The sequence below is a fragment of the Ahaetulla prasina genome, chromosome 1 (genome assembly GCF_028640845.1).
Source record: "Ahaetulla prasina isolate Xishuangbanna chromosome 1, ASM2864084v1, whole genome shotgun sequence".
Taxonomy (NCBI): Eukaryota; Metazoa; Chordata; class Lepidosauria; order Squamata; family Colubridae; genus Ahaetulla; species Ahaetulla prasina.
Window position 1 is genome coordinate 21,794,007 of NC_080539.1, and position 22,468 is coordinate 21,816,474.

The following is a 22,468-nucleotide window of genomic DNA, read 5'->3' on the forward strand; positions in this document are numbered from 1 at the left end:
GCGGTCAGTTGGAGACACTGAGAGTCCGGGTGGACCAACAGCCCCTGGCTGAGGGAGATCCTGTCTGGAGGGCACCACCATGGCCGAGCCACCGAGAAAGCCACCAGGGCTGCGAACCAGGGCCATCTGGGCCAATGAGGGGCCAGTAGTAGAAGTTCCGCCCTCTCCTCCAACAGCTTCCGGATGACTTTGAAGATCAGGGGAAGATGGGAGGGAGCATCAAGCAGGCCCGGAGGCCAAGGGCTGCACAATGCGTCGACTCCCTCTGCTCCCGGCGTCGGGAACCTGCAAAGAACCTTGTTGTCTGGCAATTGGTCTGAGTGGCAAACAGGTCGACTGTCAGGGAGCCGAAACGGTCTGACAGCTCCCAGAACAGGGGTGGATGCAGGGGCCACTCTGTATGCTCGATTGAAGCTCAACTGAGCCAGTCCTCCTGCACGTTTGCCACCCCGAGATATGAGCAGCTCTTATGGACTGCAGGTGAGTCTCCGCCAAGAGGCCCAAATTTTCAGCTTCCTGCATGAGGTGCTGGGAGTGGGTCCCTCCGAGTCGGTTTACATGGGCCTTGGCGGCCACATTGTTTATCAGAATCAGAATGTCTCAATCCTTGATCGTGTCCTGAAACACCAGGAGGGCCAGGTGGATTGCCTGGAGCTCCAACCAACTGATGTTGTGGCTCAGGTCCTCCTGTGTCCACTGGCCCTGGGCCATCTTGGAGTCAAGGTGGGCTCCCCAACCCCGTCCATCAAGGGATCTGGGACTGGGCAGACTGGACCTAGCTGGGTAGTGGTTTTGGCCTAAGGACCTAAAAAGTTGGGGTTGAAAGAGCCCCACGAAAGATGGCTGGTCTGGTAGGAGGTCCTCATTGTCGGGTCTTGTGGAATGTCCTCCCCAGCCAGAGAGTCCTGGTCAGAGGAGGCAGAGGAATAATCGAGCTCCTGGGAAGGAGCAACCTCCTCTAATGGTTGGGGATCCTGGTGATATCCATGGGATCTGGGATAGTTAGTACCCCAGAAAAGAGCCTGTTGTTGCATGCATGTTGCTATGCTATGCTGGATGGTGTCAGAAATGAGGGCCGCCATGTTAGCCAGGATCTCCAGCTGTGGAGGCCTAAAGCCAGCGGCTGTGGATTTAAAGGTCGCCAGGGCCGAAGATCCCCTATGCCTGGCAGGTTGCTCCCAATGGGATGCAGGGAGACCTGGATCTGCCAAAGGGTCAAACAGCATTTCACTGTTGCCCAGCAACTATGGGGCATGGATCCCCGTGGCATCAGGAGACCAGGCTGATACACTGGGGATGCAGGTAAAACCTCTGGAGCTGGAAGGAATACAGTCAGGACTGGTTCTTCCACGTCCTGTAGGCCCTGAGATTGTTTGTTGGCCTTGACGGCCTTCGTAATGACCTCCTTTATGGCCCTGTGCCTTTTCCTGGCCTCCTTCTCCGAAGCCTTTGAGACTTGTTTGAGAGCTTTGGCTGGGGGGGGGGGCATGGATGTTTTTCCTGCCTTGAGGGTCTCTGACCTTGAGGTCCCTGCCCCCTCTTGGGAACTATGGTTGTCAGCAGCCAAGGCTTGAAAGGCCCGCTTGCGGGCCTGCTTGGATGGAATGGTGGCCATTTTGGACAGTCAATGAAAGCTTGGGGGGCTAGGCCTCTAATATGCATGTGGCAGGCTAGCTTTAGTGGGACAGGCCTCAATAAACGGGTTGGGAGCAATCGGGCTGTAGCTGGAGGGAAACGGCCCCTCCCAGATCCTTTCCCTTGTCCCAGCTGGGGCAGAGGGGAACTGCAATCCAAGTGCCCTGTCCATGCGGCCGCAGCCGAGTACATCTTCAGTGGCCACTCCGAAAAGGGCCGGTCTTACCGGCTCAAGGAAGGCAGGACCGTGCCACTCCTGGCTGGCTGACGCCATAGAGGCTCACTCGTGAGCGCAGCAGCCGACCATGTCTCCTGCGGCGCAGGGGTTGGAAGCCTCCTATCCCCTGATGTACAGGCTAGGCGATCAGGCAAAGCCCACTGTGCAGCTGCAGAGGCTTCGGTGCACAGTGGCCTTCAGCAGGGTCCAGCTGATCATGCCATTCACACTGGAAGCCAAGAGGGAGTTACCAGAGCCCTGGTGCTCCCCAATGTTCATGCCGCCTGGGGCCTTCTGCGGAATTGGGACAGCTTGTCTGTCACGCTGGAATGGGAGAAGCTCCACCAGCAAAGCTGGAAGCTCTCTGCAATGTTCCTGCTGCCCAGCAGCCCTCAGCGGTATCGGGCTGAATCGCCCTTCTTGCCGGAAAGAGGCAGGCTCAACCAACGAAATGGGAGCCAGCCAAAATGTGATGGTAAGCGAGTGGAAGAAAAAGAAAAAGCAGTCAGAATGGGACAGCTCAGAAAACCACGTTTGTGCAATCAGATTGAGTCTGAAAGCTGGAAGGCAAGAGGAAGAGGAGGAGCTTATCAACTTGCAGACTCAGTCCTATCGGATCAGAAGGAATTAACCCATTCTTGGCTGCTGGAGAATGTTGGTATTATGCTTGAAGCTGGTTTCTTCTTTAAAAGTCTGAAGCCAGGATTATTAAAGGAATTATGAACTATGGTCCAGGTCTGGCTGTAAACTAAGCTTTCCCACTTTTGCCAAGTTCTTATCCTGACCCCTCTTTCTCTGTCTATTGGAGCTGGCTAATTTGTCCCTTGTTATGATAGCAGGTTACAAATGACAGGAAATGCCTCTTCCTTCCGGAGATCCTGAAGGTCTGCTAGGCTAGTTGGTGAGTAATTATCTCCCTCAGTATCAGGGAACTTATGAACTTAAATCATAAACTTCTCTAAAGGAAGCTACAATCAAGTTTGATTTTTACTGATGTCATGAGCATCCTTATGTAGTTTCTTTGGCAATGATACAGAAGGAATTTGCTAGCTGTAATTTTTTCACTTTCCTCATCTAGCCAAAAGCTGTGGAATTTCCTAGTAGCCTTCCAATGAAAGAAGTCCTAACAAACCTGACCCTGCTTAGCTTTTTGAGATCATCCCAGTGCAGCCAGATGCTGTCTTAAAATGAGGCTAACAAAAGCAAAAAGCAACCAAGATAATTCCTCTAAACTCTTTTAAATCATTCATTACCAGTGAGTCCAAAGAAACAATCCTGATGACCACGCTGAATACAAAATATTACTTTCTTCTGCATGCAAATATCTATTATGACAGTATCTCTTATTAGCGTTTGTAGAGCAATGTAGTAAATTACCCATAATCACCACCATGATTTATCAGACATACATCTATTTATAACCGCTGATATTTACCACTTTGGGGTTTGCTTGTTCCCTGCAATAAAGTAAGTGAAATGCAGACTCAAATTCCAATCTCATACACAGTCTTATGCAAGACATTCTTTCCTAATATCTGTCTCTTAGTATATTAGTGGTCTTAATTACTAGTTCATTGTAAGGATTACTATATCAGTAAAGGCTCAGTAGCACTAAAATGTTGGTTTTCTGAACTTAAGTAGAAATCTTCAATATACGCATTCTATATATGAATACATACATTCCATTTCTCCCAAATATACCGTATCTGCAGACCCAAATATGCCGTATCTATTCAACCAATGACTGAGAATGACACTTATAAAATGTCACTGAACTCAAGGAGAGTTACTTCTGAGTAAACTTGCTTAGAATTTTATTATATGGTTGAAACCATTAGTGTAGGGGTGTCAAACTCAATTTCATTGAGGGCTGCATTAGGGTTGAGTTTGACCTCAGGGGATGGGGGGGGGCGTGGCCACAGTGGGCATGGCCAGCTTGACGTCACTCGTGTTGGAGCACCTGTGGTGGCCTGAGTGCTCTGCCAGTGAAAACGGGCTCCAGAGCTCAGTTTTCAGATGCGACAGCTTTCTGCAGCCCTCTGCCAGTGAAAATGGAGCTTGGATGGGGGGCGTGCAGACCTCCTGGGCCCCATTATCAGCAGCGACAGCCTCCTGCAGCCCTCTACCTGTGCCCCCCTCCTGAGCTGTGCTCCCTCCTGAGCTCTGTTTTCTCTGGCAGATACACCATGACCATGACCTTCACTGTTTCCAGGGCAGCCCCGCGGGCCAGATCTAAGCACACCATGTGCTGGATCCGGCCCCCGGGCTTTGAATGTGACACCCCTGTATTAGAGCTACAACTATTTCCGTATAGAACATTTAAATAAGTACATTCTCACTGGAGGGGGAAAAAATTAAAATCTGAAGCACCTGAAGAAATCAGGTAAACGGTGAACAGCTCCTTTTCATGAGTTATACGATCCAATCCGTCTAACCTGTATTCCAGATTCTGTTTGCATTTCCTACTGATGGGGGGAGCTGTTACAACTTCAAATCTTAAATCCTATAATACTGATTGACTCTGGCAATGAGAGGTTACCAGGCAGGGTGGGGGTGGGGGCAGGGGAGAGAGGGTGCCTGCCAGTACAGCACATAATGTTTCAAAATACTTGTCTCTTATCATCATTATATGCCAACAGGCAACAGTAACCAGAAATACAACTGTTGTTCCTCCAGCACACATCTCCAAATGTATCCTTCGCAATCTCTCAGACAAAGGCCTTGGAGCGATGGGAGCTCAGCCAGGGAAAGAAGAAGTCAGAAGAGAATGAGCATGTACTAACCTCCGTGTACGTGTTCGTTCCTCACCGCATCTCTCTCCCCCTTTCTCGTCTCACCTTTTACTGTCTCCAGCTTTCTGTTCTTTTCCCCAGCCCTGACTCCAGAATAAATTTTCTCTGCCTGGAAGATGTCTCCACTCTTTCCCTTCTAACCATATTTTGCCAATACAGAGCCAAACTTTCATGTTCCTTAAAGCCTTAATCATCAGTCTCTCCCTCTTGTTTACATATGTGCCCATCTGCTTAGCTTTGTTCTTAGAAGATGCCAATTTCTGATAAACTGAAGAGACCAAACGTAGGTCTGGGGAGAGGAAGAAGTTGAAGCCCCCAACCCCCAACCCCTTTCATATTTTAGGACCACCATTCTCCTTAGCCTAAGTACCTAATTCACATACTGAAGATGCCACGTTGTAGGTAAGGCAATCTGGGTCTCATCAGTGCTTAAATGAAGATGATCAAAGAATCCCGTGAACGCTAATTCAAACTGAAATTGCAGCATAATAATTTAAAAAGGTAAATAGCTGACTCTGTACTGATTTAATTACTGCATATAGAAGCAATGCCAGTTTAGAATTAAGTAGCAACAACAAGGAAATCAAGAACAGCCGCACTGGGGAGACTAACTTTAAGAAAACACACACACAACTAAGAATGTAAGAATAGCCCTGCTGGAACACCCATCTAAGGCCGGTTTCTCACAGTAACCAATCAGATGGTTTAATGCAGACCTAACCCTCTTCTGCCATTGTATTCTTGTAACTGCTGTTCAGAGGCATGATATTTTCAACACAAAGATAACATGGAGTCTGAAGATTGTTTGTTCTCTTCTCTGCTGGTTTATCTACTCCACACACACCCCTTCTTACAAAGCAATTCAAGTCAGCATCCATTACCACTGACTTGTTGAAACAAATTCCACAAGATGATTACACTCTGTGTGAAAAACTTTCTATTTTGTCTGTTCTATACCTCCTTCTAACTTTATGTGATGACCAGTGGTGGGTTTCTACCGGTTCGCCCTGGTTTGGGCGAACCGGTAGTAGTGCCAGTGGGAGGCTCCGCCCACCTGCCTGGACGTCATCACGGATGCTCTGTGCATGTACAGAAGGTTCTGCACTATGCGTGAGCAAGCAGACGCACACACATGCTCACCATTCCGAACTGGTAGCAAAAGTAAGCGGAACTCACTACTGGTGATGACTCCTTATCCTACCACTTTGAGGGGAAAATGCTTCTCCTTACATGTTTTCTCCAGGTCATGCACAATCATGTACACAGTGAACATATCCACTTTCCATTGCTTTTTTTTTCCTAACATGCTAAAGATTCCCAATATTTTCTTGTTAGGATGGAACCTGGACCCCTCCCCAATCATTTCGGTGGCCCTCTTCTGTACATTTTCTACCTCCATTATGCCTTCTATCATGGCAACCAGAACCACTCACAAACTCCACACGTAGGCATCTTTTGTTAGATGTTTTTGCAATAATCTGTGACACTTTACAATTACTTAAAATGAACCGCATTTGTTAATTGGTCAGCCGTTCATTTTAATCCCCTCTGCAAAATAACCAGCAGTCTAGGGATAGGTAGCCTATAGTCCTAAAGACATATTCTTGGTGGTCCCCTTTTCATGTCGGCTGAAAACTCAGGCCATTATTTTCACATTATCTGTTGTTGGGCAACAGATAAACCCTGTAGTGTAAACTCTAAAATTGACATATGAGGTTTAAAAACCACACACAACCCAAATTCCTCTTAAAACACCAGCCTCACCCAGTCACATGATGCAGTCCCACAAATATTGTGGCTTTCAGTCTCCTCAGAGTACAGGTAGTCCTCCACTTACAACAGTTCAAAATTACAACGTTACTGAAAAAAGTGACTTATGACCATTTTTCACACTTACAACCACTGTGGCATCCCCCATGGTCATGTGATAAATATTCAGCTGCTCGGCAACTGACTCATATTTAAGATGGTTGCAAGTGTCCCGAGAGTCATGTGATCACTTTGTGTGACCTTCTGACAAATAAAGTCAATGGGGAAACCAAATCCACTTAATAATCTGTTACTAACTTAATAACAGCAGTGTTTCACTTAACAACTGTGGCAAGAAAAGTCGTAAAATGAGGCAAAATTCACTTAACAAATGTCTCACTTGGCAAACGAAAATTTTGGGCTCAATTATGGTCGGACGTAGAGGACTACCTGTATTAAGAGCAACCTTAGTTATCAAAAGTTTGCCTACTAGGGCCTCTGGTGGCTCAACAGACTAATGCAGTCTGTTTTTAACAGCAGCTGCTTGCAATTACTGCAGGTTCAAGTCCCACCAGGCCCAAGGTTGACTCAGCCTTCCATCCTTTATAAGGTAGGTAAAATGAGGACCCAGATTGTTGGGGGCAATAAGTTGACTTTGTATATAATATACAAATGGATGAAGACTATTGCTTGACATAGTGTAAGCCGCCCTGAGTCTTCGAAGAAGGGCGGGATAAAAATGCTAATAATAATAATAATGATGATGATGATGATGATGATGATGATGATGATCTGGAGGGAAGGGATTTGCAAATCTAACAGATCAACCACCATTTAGAAAATAGAAACTCCCTTTGCTATCGTACATTTTCACTGCGAATTCTTGAATATGTTAAATTCTCTTCAATCATTAATAAGGTCACCGTTCACAACAGGTGCCACTTTAACAACTCAACATAATAGCTCTGTTCTGCAACCATCACACTCCCTTGTGATTCAACACCAAGGTTTTGGGGCATTCCACTGCAGGTTTTCATGCAAACTAATAAGCTACCAGAAATCTGATTTGCCTATATATGTCTCTGTTAGTCACTGAGGCCTGGAGAGGAGCTGAAAGAATTAGAGCCATCATAATCTGCTCGTTAAAAAAAACACACTAAAATATTCTATGTAGTACAGAGCATTAATCTCTTCATGTACCCCATCACCTGGAAAATGTGAGTATGAAATAGACATACCCTTTTAAAAAGGAAATATGATTACTGTGGGAAAAGAAAAACCATTTGAGCAACAGATCAAGTGTAACTCTCCATAACAAGAGAAGCACAAGTCAGGCAGATACACAGTCACTTCCACATTTTGTTGATCTCATTCTTTGTAATTTCCTAGAGCTTGCACATAAGCATTCCAGCAAAAGGAATATCGTGAGTTTCTACCATAGGTATACGTGCATAACATCATTTTCATGAAGCACCCGAAACTCCCCAAATGAAGAGTTATGTGAATTTGGTTGGCAGTGTTTCTTACCATTCATACAGAGAAGCAAGCTTTTCTGAATTACCAAGCAGAGGCAATGTTTATGCACCAGTTGCTTGAACTGCCTTTGAATACTGGGTGCTTTCAGATGGGCAAATTTCTGTGAGGAACAGGTAGACATTTGTTAGATTTCAAAAACTATTTGTTCTAAAAAATATTTTATGAGTATGACCAGTATACAACACCTGTCAGCACTGCTCTGTTTGTTCAAGTCTTTTATTATACATTTAACTACAATGCGACTGACCTAATTACTTAACATTTTAAAACACAAACTTCTAAAGAAGACATGCAGTTGGCAAAAGAGCTTGTGAAATAAAATGTGCCCACAGCTAGTTACATTTTTAACTCTTTAAACATCATCTTTCCCTCAATACCTTCCAACTGCTTTTCTTTCCCTTATTCTCTCTACTACCACACCCAAAATCTTTCCATTCCATATTCTTTACAGATTAAATGTAACTTCTACAGAGAGGCAGATGCTTATCAGTGGTGGGTTTCAGAGGGGGGGAGGGGGGAGGGGAGGGAGAGATAGAGAGGGAGGGAGGGAGCGCGAGTGGGCTAGTTTGGCCTAGTGATTAAGGGATCAAGCTAGAAACAAGAAGACTGTGAGTTAGCACAGCCCTTTAGGCATGAAAGCCAGCTGGGTGAACTTGGGCCAGTCACTCTCTCACCCCAACCCTCCTCACAGGGTTGTTGTTGTGGAGAAAAATTGAGAAAGAAGCACAGGAGAAATAATACAGGGGGGATATAACTATTACCAATCACTTTTAAAAATCAAAATTGTCACGTTCAATTAATCTATACAAATTATGAACACAGATGTATTTATGTAGCCATATGGGTAAGCAGACTTCCTTTTATAATTGTTGAAGTATGCGTAATTTGCATTGCAAGTTTAGGATTCAGGCACATAAAAATAAATTCTATAAGAAAAAAGCCCTTTCCCCAAACATAGACACCTTAATATAATTACTGTGGTGGGCATCTCTATATTTTTAACACACTGAAGTAAGCAGTGTCCCAGAATGCTGCTTGATAATTTGCACATTTACAAAATGGAGGCCGTGCAGAAATAATTAGCCTTAAAACAGATTTGTTAGTAGGCTAACTGTCTTCCTCGGTAGCTCCCCCTTCTCATTGGGAGTTCCCTCATATGTCTACTTACTGTTTATTCTTTTTCTAGATAGGCAGGCACAGTTCCAAATGAGAAGCCAACTTGCAAATGAATGCCCATTGCAAATGCCCATCACGTTACAGAAGCTCATGAGGCTGATTTAGGATCCCAAGGAGCTGAGATATCCCAGAGCTATTATTATTATTTGCCAGAGGCCCTATTGGGTAATTTAAGATGAACAGCCTGTGATAATACCAGTTTTGAGTTTTCTGGCATCAAGCCATATGGAGATTGCAAAGTCATTCTACTATATCACATTAAAATGCCAAGATACCATAAAGAACACACAATCCTGCCTGATCCAAAACAATAGGAAGGGCACCCTTCCAAAGATGAACCTCCTCCGTTCAAATGTGTTTTCGTCTGAGCAGTAATCCTTGGTCAAAAAGTCTTTGCCTTAGGCTTGGCTGTCTGTCAAGAATAGATGATATAATCATTCCACAACAACCTGAGGGCTGAATGGAAAAGGAAGGTGCCTGAAACCTAAGAACTTAGTAGGATGACTTGTCTTTAGAGACTAGAGGCAACTTTGATCTTTCTGTCTTGAAACTACAATGGATTGCTGCTGGGAAAAGAGGCGCTTTTGCCAAGTTTTCTGAAAATTCCCACTGAGGATCCAAATTTTGTTCCTCTGAAGAATAGGTTTTACTATGTCACCACATTTCTTTAGGAAGCAGGTAGAAGATAGCAAAAACCACATGCTAAGAACAGCAATGAATTATAGCCATGCTCTCGGCACAAAAGCTATGTCAGAAACAAAGATTATGTGTTGGGAAGCTGCAGGTGAAATTTCCCCTAAACTACACTCACTAGGATTTAATGTTGCTGGTAGAACAAACCCCAAAACTTTGTGATTAGGAACATTCTAGGTCAACCCAGATAATGTATCAAAATGTAGTTTGCCATTAGACAAGTTATTTGCATTTTTGGATATCTCTTTTATTTCTGCTTTCTGAATTGTTCTCTCACTTGTATTGCAGGGATAAACTATGCTTTCTTATTACATCTAAGGTAAGTAAATTGTGATTTTTATAAAATTATTTTTTTTAATAAAAATTATAAAAAGGAAATAGAGGGAGTGCTATTTTTCAAAGTGATACTTTGTCTTCCCAGACCCTCATGTGCCTCTCTGTCTCTAACAGATACACTTTTCCTGCCTTTTTCAGAGCAAAAGATGGCTAGTTATATATGACTTTTTTGCTAAGTCCAGTTATGTTTGCAAAATGTGGCTTGATGTTTTGGTTAGCAAGAGAAACTTCAAGATAGAATAGAATAGAATAGAATAGAATAAAATAGAATTTTATTGGCCAAGTGTGATTGGACACACAAGGAATTTGTCTTGGTGCATAGGCTCTCAGTGTACATAAAAGAAAAGATACGTTCATCAAGGTACAACATTTACAACACAATTGATGGTCAATATATCAATATAAATCATAAGGATTGCCAGCAACATGTTATAGTCATATAGTTCAGAAGAAAATGTTGTCTTGCATAAGCAGAGAAAAACCTTGCAGGGCACTCCTGATTGATAAACTTTGGCACATTACATTCACACTGAGCCTAGGTAATCTCCAGCAAGCTATTCTTTCTCAGCTTCAGCTGCATTACAAATAATACCAGCCTACTTCTTCACTGTGGTGGGGGTTTTAAGATGATATATGGGAACCACTTTAAAACACTTAAAGTGTGCTATGCAAATGCTTTGGACTATTTGGTATTATTTAACACAAGTTTCTGTCAAAGTACAGTCCCTTAACTGCACAATTGCATGTTGAGCCTCCAAGTAATATATTCTAGGCAGTAACAGGAAGAACCTCTGGTGTTTATTTTCCAGGACAGCAATAAGTGACCTGGAAACAATACCTAACTTACACAAGCTACGTATGTAGTGCTCATGCAAAGGGACAAAACCTGATTTCCGTTGGTATAGTGTAAATTTATTTCCCAGCATATTTCCTTCTGGGCACCCACCTGCCATTCACAAGGGCAGAAAAATAAGATGCTTCAGCAGCACCAATATCTAAGCAGATCTCCCCCCCCCCCCCCAGCCATTCTCCAGGTGCATCAACTTTAATGTTCAGACTCCTCAGTAATGGCCACAATGCATACAGAATTCTGGGAGCTAAAGATCTAGATAGCCAGGTTGCAGAAAAGTGGTCTAAGACATCATGGGATGGGTAGAGTGGGAAGACAGATACATTTGTCTTTCCTTTGACAAAATGTCCTGCAAAACTCCTTGCTGCTATGAATCTATACCTTTCTTTTTAACATAAATGTTCCACCCAGGTAGTGCTCAAATTAGGATCACAATTGGGAATAGTAGTTCCATTATTAATTGATGCATTCTTAAGTCAAGTTGGACCCAATTTTATAACAATTTTTGCAATGGTTGTTAGACAAATCATGTTAAAGAGAATCCAGCTTCCCCAATGGGTACTTTTCGCTGGTTTTTGCAGGAAATCAGCAAAAATGATAGCAAATCGCAATCATGCAACAACTGCAGGATGCTGTAACCAGTCGTAAATGTGAGCCAGTTGTCAAGCTCCCAAATCATGATTATGTGACCATAGGAGAGATGCGATGGGCATTAAGTGCAAGTACAGTTCATAATTCACTTTTTCCAAGGCTGTCATAATTTTGGACCATTGTTAAATGAACAGTTGTTGTAAGTCAAGAACTACCGGCCTGAACAAAGAATAGGTAGCCAACCACTCTGCTAAGTGGAGCATAAGCTCTAACACAATAAGCCCCAAAATAAAACAAAATACTAACTTTGCTTCAGATGGCATTCAACAGAAAAGGCAATTCTGGGGGGATGGAATTCCATTTTCTACAGTCTACCCACCTGTGAACTTAAACTGAGGCTCAAACTGAAAATTTAGGGTTTTCTCAGTTGCCACCATTTCCAACAGTGCCATTCCTGAACTTTCTTTTTTCAGAAGGCAGATTCATATACAAAATCCAAACCAATTTCTTAAGCTTTTAGTCGGGGACTGGAAAGCTGGGACAATAATAATAATAAAAATAAAGTCATTGTTGGAGGAAAGTAAGGGGGGGGAGTGAAAACATCTGGGAGTGAAGTGGGCAAAAAATATGCACATCAGGAGCTACATTAAAAGGCAATTAAAGAGAGGTGGCTCGGCGGCTAAGATGCTGAGCTTGTTGATTGAAAGGTCGGCAGTTCACAGTTCGAATCCCTAGTGCCGCATAATGGGGTGAGCTCCCATTAATTGTCCCAGTTTCTGCCAACCTAGCAGTTTGAAAGCACGTAAAAATGCAAGTAGAAAATAGGGACCATCTTTGGTGGGAAGGAAACAGCGTTCCACACGCCTTTGGTGCTTAGTCATGCTGGCCACATGAACACAGAGACATCTTCGGACAGCGCTGGCTCTTCGGCTTTGAAACAGAGATGAGCACCGGCCCCTAGAGTTGGGAACGACTAACACGTGTGTGAAGGGAACTTTTATCTTTACCTAAAGAGAGGTAAGGGAAAAGAAGATGACAGCAGAAATAGGCACACAGGCTTATGAGGACATAAAGAGAGATTTGTTAGTCTTGTCCCACTCACTCATGATCCCTACAAGTTGGTCTCAACCCAAACCCAAAACAACCAAAAATCATCCAGATATCCAGATCTCCCATTCAGACAGATCACAACCCTTCCCTCTAGCAGAATTGTCCAGCCAAACTTCCAAGTAATAATGGGATTTTTTTTTTAGTTCTGTGGATGAAATGAAACATATGCTTAATTTAAGGCATGTCCTTAAAACTACAATTCAAACCAGCCATATTGTAATTTCATGTGAGTGTGATTCATAAGCTTTAACAAAAGCAAAAAGAACCGTGTTGAGACTCAGGTAGCTTTTGAATCTGACCCTGCTCCAGAATAGCCCCACAACAGTCCTAAACCACTGAAAGTAGCAGGAAGAAGAAACCCAGCAAAGAATGTGGAAGTAACTCTATAAATTTGGACAAAAACCCATGTATAACATCATTTTTTATAGCACACAGTGCATTAACAAAGCTAGATATGGCCATATACACAACGGCTCAGTTCTATTTTTCCACAAAAACCCATGAGTGAATAAATGCAATGAGTAAATGCGTTAACACAATAGAAGTAATTTTCTTTTAAAATGAGCATCCTATCTTACCAGCTTCCATTTAATGCAATCATAAAATAAGCACTGTTCACATATGCAATGAAAAATGGGCATAATAAATAGTTTACTTATGATCATATCCCAAAGAGATGTATATTCAAAGAGGCCCTTATACCATTTCTCAGTCCTAGAGATTACTATTAGATGTAGAACTATTACTAAGTAATGCTTTTTTAGGTTCATAAAAGGGACAGCAGAGAAGCAAAGAGTGCCTGGAGAAATGCAATACTTCATTTTTGCATGACACTTTACAGGGTTTGAGTGCATCATACACATTTTCTTAGTAATTGTTACATAATCCTGTTAAGATCGTAAGAAAATAGTGAATCATACCATAATTCAGCACTGTCTATGCTTGCCTATTCCCCCCATCCCGTACTGGCCAGAAATAATTAAATGGGATGCTGGCATCCTGATAGCCTCCAGCATCATTTTTATTTACAAGAATGCCTCTGTGCCACATATATTTCATAAGCCCAGAACAGAAATACTGGGTGGTTGGTGTAGTGGCTAAAGCACCAGTTGGGAAACCAGAACTGAGTGCTAGTCCTGCCTTAGGCATGAAAGCCAACTGGGCAACTTTAGGCCACTCATTTTCTCTCAGCACAACTCACCTCACAAGGTTGCTGTTATGGGGAAAAGAGTATTAGGTATATTCACTTCCCTTGAGGCATTTACAAAAACAATAAAGGCAGGACTAAAACAAATCTAAACCTTACGTTTGTCTGGAAAAGTGGGGTGGGAAGGTAAAATGGGATATTTGGAAGCTTTACCGGAACATTATTTGATGAACAAATAATCCCTCGAGAGACATTTTGAGAGAACTCTCTAAAAATTCCACTTGAACCACTGGCCTATACGGACTACCTGAAATTTCCTGCCATTTCTGACAGCAAAGGTTAAGGCATGGACATGGAACTGTCTGTATCAGAGTTCCCCAACTTTTCCAGCTTTTCCGGAAGATGGGATAGTTCCGAGCACGCAACTTTGTTTATGTGAGCAGCAGGCAGGCATGCATGCTGCTCGTGCAAATGGAGCTGTACGTGTGAGCAATTACCCATTGCTCGCTTTAGTGGAGATGTGTACACATACTTTCCTGCCACTTTCATGGACTCAAGGCTCAGCAGTGGGCTGCGTTCCAGGGGTTGGGGACCCCTGATCTATATAAAAACATGTTTTCTACCTACGCACCACTACGTTTTCTCCTTTAAAAACTGCACAAGCATTCCCATTTTCCAACAAGACCAGCTTGGCCTTTTCTCCCTAAGAATTCAACCAGACTGAAGATAGGTCCGATGCCAACTCAGAGAAGCTCCCCAAAGCATCAAATGACATCATGGCTAAACTGAAGTAGTAGATTCCTGGCTCACAACTCAACTCTCCCCAGTATATTACATCAGCTCATAACTCGTGATGAAATCCTTGAAAGTTATTCAATTTCCTTGAACACATTTTCCTCACTTTTCAAGGACATACAATTGCCACAAATAAATGAAATACCTATGTATGTACAAATATATTCAGAATGTACTTAATTATGCTGTTTCCCCTTCCCAAATCTCAAAAAGCTGCTTTCATTTTTAACTGGATGGTTGATTATATATTTGACAATACTACAGTTTAACTGGATACTTTTCTTACGGTTTTCTTACTTCAATTATACTACCAAGATAAAAAAAGGCAACTAGTAATCTTAACAAAGATTTGATCTGTTTTAAGACATGATACTTTATGATACAACCAATCTTCCAAAGATAAATTGTAATTTATCTTAATAGGCAATGGCTATTTTCCATCTGTTGCTAGAAAGTCTACTGAAAAACACATACCTTTCAATTTATGAACTGCATTCACTTATTCCACCCATTAATAAAACAAACCAAAAAACCCACTCTTTTAAAAAAATATATATAATACACAGAAGAAGAGCGCATTCTATTGAGAAATTACTAGACTCAGATTAATTTCAAACAAATTAAAGAACAGAAGTATGGAAACTTGACATCAAATTACTGAATTTAGTAAAGCATTGTGTCTACTATGGCAAGCAAAAGCGTTGTATTTATACTCCATGGTCCTGACCTAGACAGATTATAAGATACATTTTAAAAGGGTGTGTAAATATCACAGTAACAAGAAAGTATCTCCCAATAAAAATGACATGCTAATCAATTGACTGTTTAATACTGTCAAATACTTCATTAAGCCAGACATACCTCAGAGATGATTGGTTGATGGAGACAAAACAGGACCATCTGGTGGCAAGTTAAAATATGAGAAGAGAAGATCTACTATGAGTTGCACCACATCTTCTCTTCACACATCTACTGAAGAGAGCTCTAACTTACAAAAATATCATAATAAACTGCCATGCTTCAAGCACAGCTACCCCTCTTGAATCAGTGTGCATTGATACTTTAAGCTATACTATGGTCACAGAAGCACAGTCCTTCTATATTTATTTATTTATTTTATTTATTTATATACCTTTCTCACCCAATTTTAAATGACTTATCAAATCATCTTCCAGAGCAGAAGTAAACTTCTCCTTTTACTCCTTCCACATAAGCCACAGACTACTTACCATGGAACTGAGCCCTTCCAGCTTTAAAGGTGACATAATCCACTGAAATACTTCTGTTAGCAAAGTAGCATGCTGAATCAGAAATGTACATCTCAACAAATAAGAATGTACATTAAGCATAGCAAATGGGTGGTTTTTATTACAGTTATTACCAGAGCACCTTCAGCTGTCATAAAAATAGAAAACAATTTCTGACTTATTTCTGACCATATTCTTACTACAAAGTGACCTTTCCACTTTTAAAAATATAGATGAGAATACTTATAAAAGTTGGCTGTGATTTGTAAGAAACCCAAGATTTGAATAACATAAGCAGAAAGTTCTGGAAATTCTTTTACAACTTAGTTCCACCCTATTTTGTTATTCCAGCTACCTACCTATATGTGCATCCTACAATACACAGGGCATATCTACCAAAACAATGTGACAAAGTGTAAGCCAGTTGAGCAATAAACTAAAATTATTTGTAAAATCTACACTTGATTCTTATGTGCCATCGCAAAAGTTTCATAAATAACACTTCTGAATGAACACTTTCATTATTAGTGCAGAGCTTTTTCTTTTAATTCAAAGTACAAAAATCATTTTATTAAACCATCTACAGAAGAAACAACAACAACAAAGCAACCAACTTAGTAAATGATTCACAAAACTGCACCTCATCCACAGGTACTCAGTTGCAAACGTTTGCTAGGAAGCTGGCTGCAAAAATTTCAAACATCGTGCAGGCTCAAGAGCCTCAAGTCCAAGCCTAACATTTACGTTTGTCATGAAATAATTATTTTTATTGTGGAACTTTTAATACAGATGGAGAAGTAATCTCCAAAGTACCAGAAAAACGCTGACTCTGCAGCTTAAAACTTTTCAGAGACATTTAAGTTCAAAAGCATTTCTCCATCTAAACCGAAAACCTATTCTGTCAAATGACGTGAAACAGTCTAAGCTCTTCTAGATAGTTGCAATTAAATTGCAACGAATAGGCCCTGTTCACGTGACACATTGAACTGGGTCATGGGGCTGTGGGGGTTGTTAGCTTATAGCAAAAGCAACAACGGTTCTAGCAAAGAAAATAAATAAAAGAGTTTAGAGCACAACAGGATAAAACACAAGTTCTATTTAGGTATGAGAGCTTCAAACCAGGTAGACTTTATAGAAGACAGAGAGAAGAACTAGGGTTGTAACCATCCAAATTCATGCATCCCACTCATCTTGCCTCTCAATCTCACCAACTGACCAGAAATTGAAGACTGAAGGGGGAGAGGCACTTACATTTAATTGTTCACTGAACTACTTAACTGCTTTAATTATTTACAATCTGGCACTCTGCTTTATTAAGCTTCTGGACAATACAGAGAACTGGGTCTTGATTTTTTCCAAGTCCTCATATGTTTAAAAAGATAACTAAATCGGACTACTAGAGATTTTTAAAACCTACCCCAACTGAAGATCAGAACTATGCTACTAGAGTTGGTGGACCAGATGGATCAGAGAATGTAATGAGCAAGTGATAATGTATGCAAAATGGCAGAGGAGCTCGCCTCTCCATAACAGTGTCTTAATCTGAATAGGGAAATCAACCACGTCACTTCTATTTTTAGCCTAGTTTGTTTTTAGAAATTGGAAAGTTCATAATATCCATTTATATTCGTGACTGGAGTTTAAGCAACAAACAATATAATTTGCTTACATCATTGTAAATTGTGCCCTTTTAGTATCACTGAGGATTTAGTACGGTTTGTGTAGCCTGTTACCATAATGAAGGCTGATAGAGGGGGAGGACTGAAAAGAGAAATGCAAGCAGCTCTTTACGTGCTGTACTGTGAAAGAGCAGATCAGAGAAAATCACCTGATTTTTAGTCATAATGCTTCAGTGTCAATACTGATAAGTTGCTTGCAACATCTTCTAGCACTCATTTGTTAACAACTTGGAAATTATTGGCGGTAAGTACAAAGAAGCTCTTTTTCTATCTAAGGTATTCTCTTTTCCCATGCTTCCTCTGGAGTGCTGAAGATGGCCAAGCATAACTACAGGCCAGCTGTAAAATTAATGTTAAGGTGACATGGAAGTAATCCATCTCTTGAAGCATTGATTGATGGGCCAATTCTGTGCGCTTAGTGTCCTTTTAAGCTCCATATTTGGAGAACAGACATGATACTTTTCACATTAGGTCACTCGCAATTTATAACCGCATTTTAATCTTGATTTCAAAAACAAGTACCAGAAAGTAATCTGAAATGGTTTTAGGTCATAGAAAGCCACAGTGATCCAGTATCATGCCTTGTTATTAACAAATTTGGAATAATCTGCCCTATTCAAAACACTTTAGCACATATTTATCTGTAACAAGTAAACGCAGAATGGTGGGGAAATGCATGTGTGCAATCTAAGTAATCTTTAAAAAGCTTGACACATGAAAATTGTTTTTAAAAGGATTGTTAAAATATGTACAAGCATTTATACCTGCATGTCAAAAGTTGCCTATGAAACTGAACTGAAACTAACGTTTATTCTTGTGTCATTCTGTGCTGATTCACAATTTCTTTTTCTGGAATGCAAACTTGACACATGAATGTATAATGTGTGAATTGGTAACTGACTTTGCAAAAATTCCTTACTATGTTGGAAATCATGCAAAACCTGACATTGTACACATTGGATACATTTGCACATAATTCTGACCCATAACTTGCCACTATAGCTGACTTTCTGAAAACCTAAGCAAAATCTTAGATTAAGGTCTTCCTCCTGCATGGCCAGGAGAACTTAACTCATATCCTTTTGCTATGATTCATAACTTGGTTCACAGTTCAAAATAAACTCTGGTTAAATTAACCAAATTTTGGATACACACACATAGACACACACACACATATATATATAAATCAAGGAATCCTAGAAACTATAGTTATGAGAATGCAAAGAATTCTGTTACTACCTGAGCTAATTACGATTATCTAGGTATTCTTATGCAATTGATAAATGGACCACTGAACCAGTTATATTTTACTATTTTTACCCTATGTCATCTGGTAAACTCACAAGATTCATTTTTCTCGCCATGTACATGTATACATCCAGACTACACTGCGTTGTTTCTCTGTATCATATATGTGGTTATATGCATAATTTTGTATGTATGTATGTGTATGTACATATGAAGTTATTTAGTTATTTATTCATGGTTATGCAGTGTATATTGGAGGTGGAGACCCTTTGAGAACTGTATGCAATGAAATTTTATTTTAATGTATGCTGATTAGTGTACATTCAAAGTGACAATAAAATTATTCTATTCTTATGTCAACTATAGATACAGTCTCAATCAATATTCAGTGTATTCTCATTATCAGCATAAGACAATACTCAAAAACATAAATTGGACAAATAAGATGGCATTTTTTCATATCTAATATTTATTTTGCAAGTCAATATGTTTTGTTATTACATAGGTAAAATTGTCAGCCTGCTTCTTTGTTTTCTTGTCAGTTTCAAATGTATTATTTTTTAGATTTGGCAATATTTCTTACTTTCCATATGGCCTCCATTTTTTTTACATCTTTCTCAATGAGCTATGAATCTGTTTCCCCTCAAAGGCAGTCTTTACTAGAAGCAATCTTGTTCATTTCACCACCCATTTTACATTGTGAACACAATAGATAACTTATATAACTACACGAGAGTGGTTACTGCTGTAACATGTGAATAAGGGGCAACGTTTTTAAATGCCACCAGATGTCTCCATTCCACAATCACTGTCATTAAGAATTCTTATTAAGCTTTTTAATAAAAATACATCAGTAAGGATATTAATTTTATATAAAACAAAAGAGAAACAAGTTAACAAGCAAATGTCTAACCCAAGTGCTGCAAAAAAATAAAATCCCATCTATCCTACACTGTATCAACCATTCAAGCATACATTTTTGGTATTAAAAAAAAAGAGCCATTCAGGTTTACCAGTTTATAAATATTTTTTCAGTGTTCTCCATTCACTGTGAGAAAAGCCTATTGGAATTTCTTGATCAGGCAAATGTGCAAAGCTAACCTTAGTAAGATGACAAGAAAATAAGCCTTTTAACAACCATTTAGAATAGGGAATTCTAACAATTTTAACTTCCACGGGAATCTGGAGCTGTCTCCCAAGAGGGGAGAAGGGATGGAAAGATTTGGAAGTCCTTTGTTGAAGCATATCGTTATTAGTATTATTATTAGTATTTTCTGATCCTCTTTCCTCTGTCTCTACATTTCAGAGGAAATAGCACTGGGCTACCAGAAGGATTATCAAAATGGCACTTGAAATATTTGGAAAAGGCATTATGTAAATGTCAATAATTATTATTCAAATTCTTGTCAAAAACATCTACAAAAAATCCAGACGAAAACTATCAAAGCATTATTTGCTTCTAGATACGCACTATCCTACTTTATCAAGACAAGATAGGAATAACCAGAATTTGGGGATTCCAAGACCTCTCCTCCCAATTCTTATCCATTAATTACATTCCATGAGATCTGATTCAGGTTCCGCAACTATGTATTTGCAAGTATAAATGTATACAGGAAATCCTTGACTTATGACTGCCTGCCGTCACAATCATAAGTCATAAGGATCATAAAATGAATGTGGTCACATGACGGCCCAAATTTTATGATTTTCTGCAGCAGTTGTTGTGCTGGCTTTGAGCAAAAATGTCATATAATGCAGTCACGTGTCCATGGAACACCGCAGATGGCCATACATGTGGCCCAGTTGCCAAGTGCCGAAAGTTTGGTGATGTGAGACCATCACAGGTAAAGGAAGAAAATATTTTAATACGCTGAATTTACTGGGCTGGATTGACAAATGGTCTGGCTTAATACAAGAGGAAGCTTCCTTATTCAAATGAACTCGTAAGATCTCACAAATGGAAAACAAATGCAGATTTGCCATGCCGGCATGCCTAATACTTGATGCTTCAGATAGACTGGCAGCAAGTCAAAAGAATAATGGCAAGGAACCCTAGGGAAAGCTTTCAAAAGCAGACTGCTATTTTCATGGAGCAAAAAAAAAAAAAAAAAGAGGATACTGTACACTGATTCAGTCATAAGCAAGATGGTAGACCAGAACAGACATGAGTATCTCACAGTCTTTCCATGCCAGTTTTCATACCAATACAAATCATTATAGTGCTGCTAAGTAAAGTTACTATATCGTGTAGAACCACAAAAAGGATTATTTCTATGCATTATTCTAATTCCTACATAGAATAAACTACCAGACAAAAATGGTTCCCGGCGATAGTTCTCACACATTCCTGATGTAATAAATATGCAGTGTAATCTAGCCGTGAATGTAGTAACACCAGAAGCTGTTCATGTTCTTTAGTACTACAGCCCAACACTTTAACTCTTCACTTAGGTATTAAAAGCCAAGTTCATCATGATAGCATTCAAATGTCTCCAGGGTTTTGTCTGCATTACAAAGTTTATTATTAATCCAATGACTACCCCTTCAGCCATCATTAAATATGGTTTGGCAACTAGTTACTGCATCAGCAGTGTTCAATGCCCAATTTAGAAAGTATAATTGCCCTACAACAGGCCTGTCCATGGGGCAGCATTCATACCTGGTTTCCATAAGCACGGGAGCCCCGCATTCTATCCAAAAAAATATTGATTTGTAAAACAAGGAACCATATTTTCACTTATTTTTCCCCAATAACTTAAAAGTAATGGAGAGACATTTTAAAATGTAACTCAGCTTGACCTATTTTCTCTTCTCCTCCTCTCAAACCATGAAACACACTGTAGTGAAGCCTCAATTTAGCAGATCTCAATGCAACAGATGAAATTCCAGTGGCATTTACATCATCGGCAAAATAATGTGATTGTCATTGATGTAAATTAAAATAAATGACATAAACAGGTACAAATGAAGTACATATTATTTGCATTATGATGTCATCATAATGTATATGCTCTCTAATTTAACGGACAATCTGGAGTAACGGGGAACATTTTACTAGTATTCTGAAATAGGTTATTATTATGTTCTGGAGTAGAAGACAAACTGCACTGAAACATAATTAATTTAGACACATGGCACCTAAGTTATAAATTCTCAGTGATCCATGAAGGTTATTGAACAGGCCTTGGTCAAGTCCCTGATCTGATCTACACATCACAGTAAGCCATATTTTGTTCAACCAAGGTTTACTCAATAAAAAAACAACTGGTTGGGTTGAAAGCCAAGCAAGCCACATTCCTCATCAGGTTTAGAGAATATGTGAACTCAAGAGTCACACTGGCAAAGAATAAACTCCCAGAAATATATATGTTTATATAGTACACTTGGATAATCTTCTCTGGAAAAAGGCATAGAATCCATGCCAGCAGCCTCATCAGATGTGGATCGGTCAAGTTAAACTTGGGTTTAACCCAACTTCAAATTAGCCATTTAGATTCTGAGGCAAAACATGGTTCTGCCAACTGCAAACTATCCATATCCAGGAGACCTTCTGTAATACAGGAAAAGGAAGGCAAAATGGGGTGGGGTGAGGTGGGGGGAATCAAAACAGGTCTTAGATAAAACTGGAGGCCAATACAAAATCTGCACTAAGGAGTCATCCATG

At 40.4% G+C, this 22,468-nt stretch overlaps 1 protein-coding gene across 9 annotated transcripts in view; it reads right to left on the reverse strand.

Annotated features, from left to right (window-relative positions):
* Positions 1-22,468, reverse strand: part of CUX1 (cut like homeobox 1) — a 374,189-nt gene that overhangs the window by 344,725 nt on the left and 6,996 nt on the right. Inside the window, exon 1 of one of the 9 annotated variants that reach the window (XM_058164377.1) lies at positions 7,921-8,030. The exons of the other annotated variants lie outside the window; for them this stretch is intronic. Coding sequence (XP_058020360.1) covers positions 7,921-7,923 — 3 coding nt within the window. The 5' untranslated portion in view covers positions 7,924-8,030. Of the gene's footprint in view, positions 1-7,920; positions 8,031-22,468 lie in introns of those variants that run through there. 9 annotated transcript variants of the gene reach the window in all.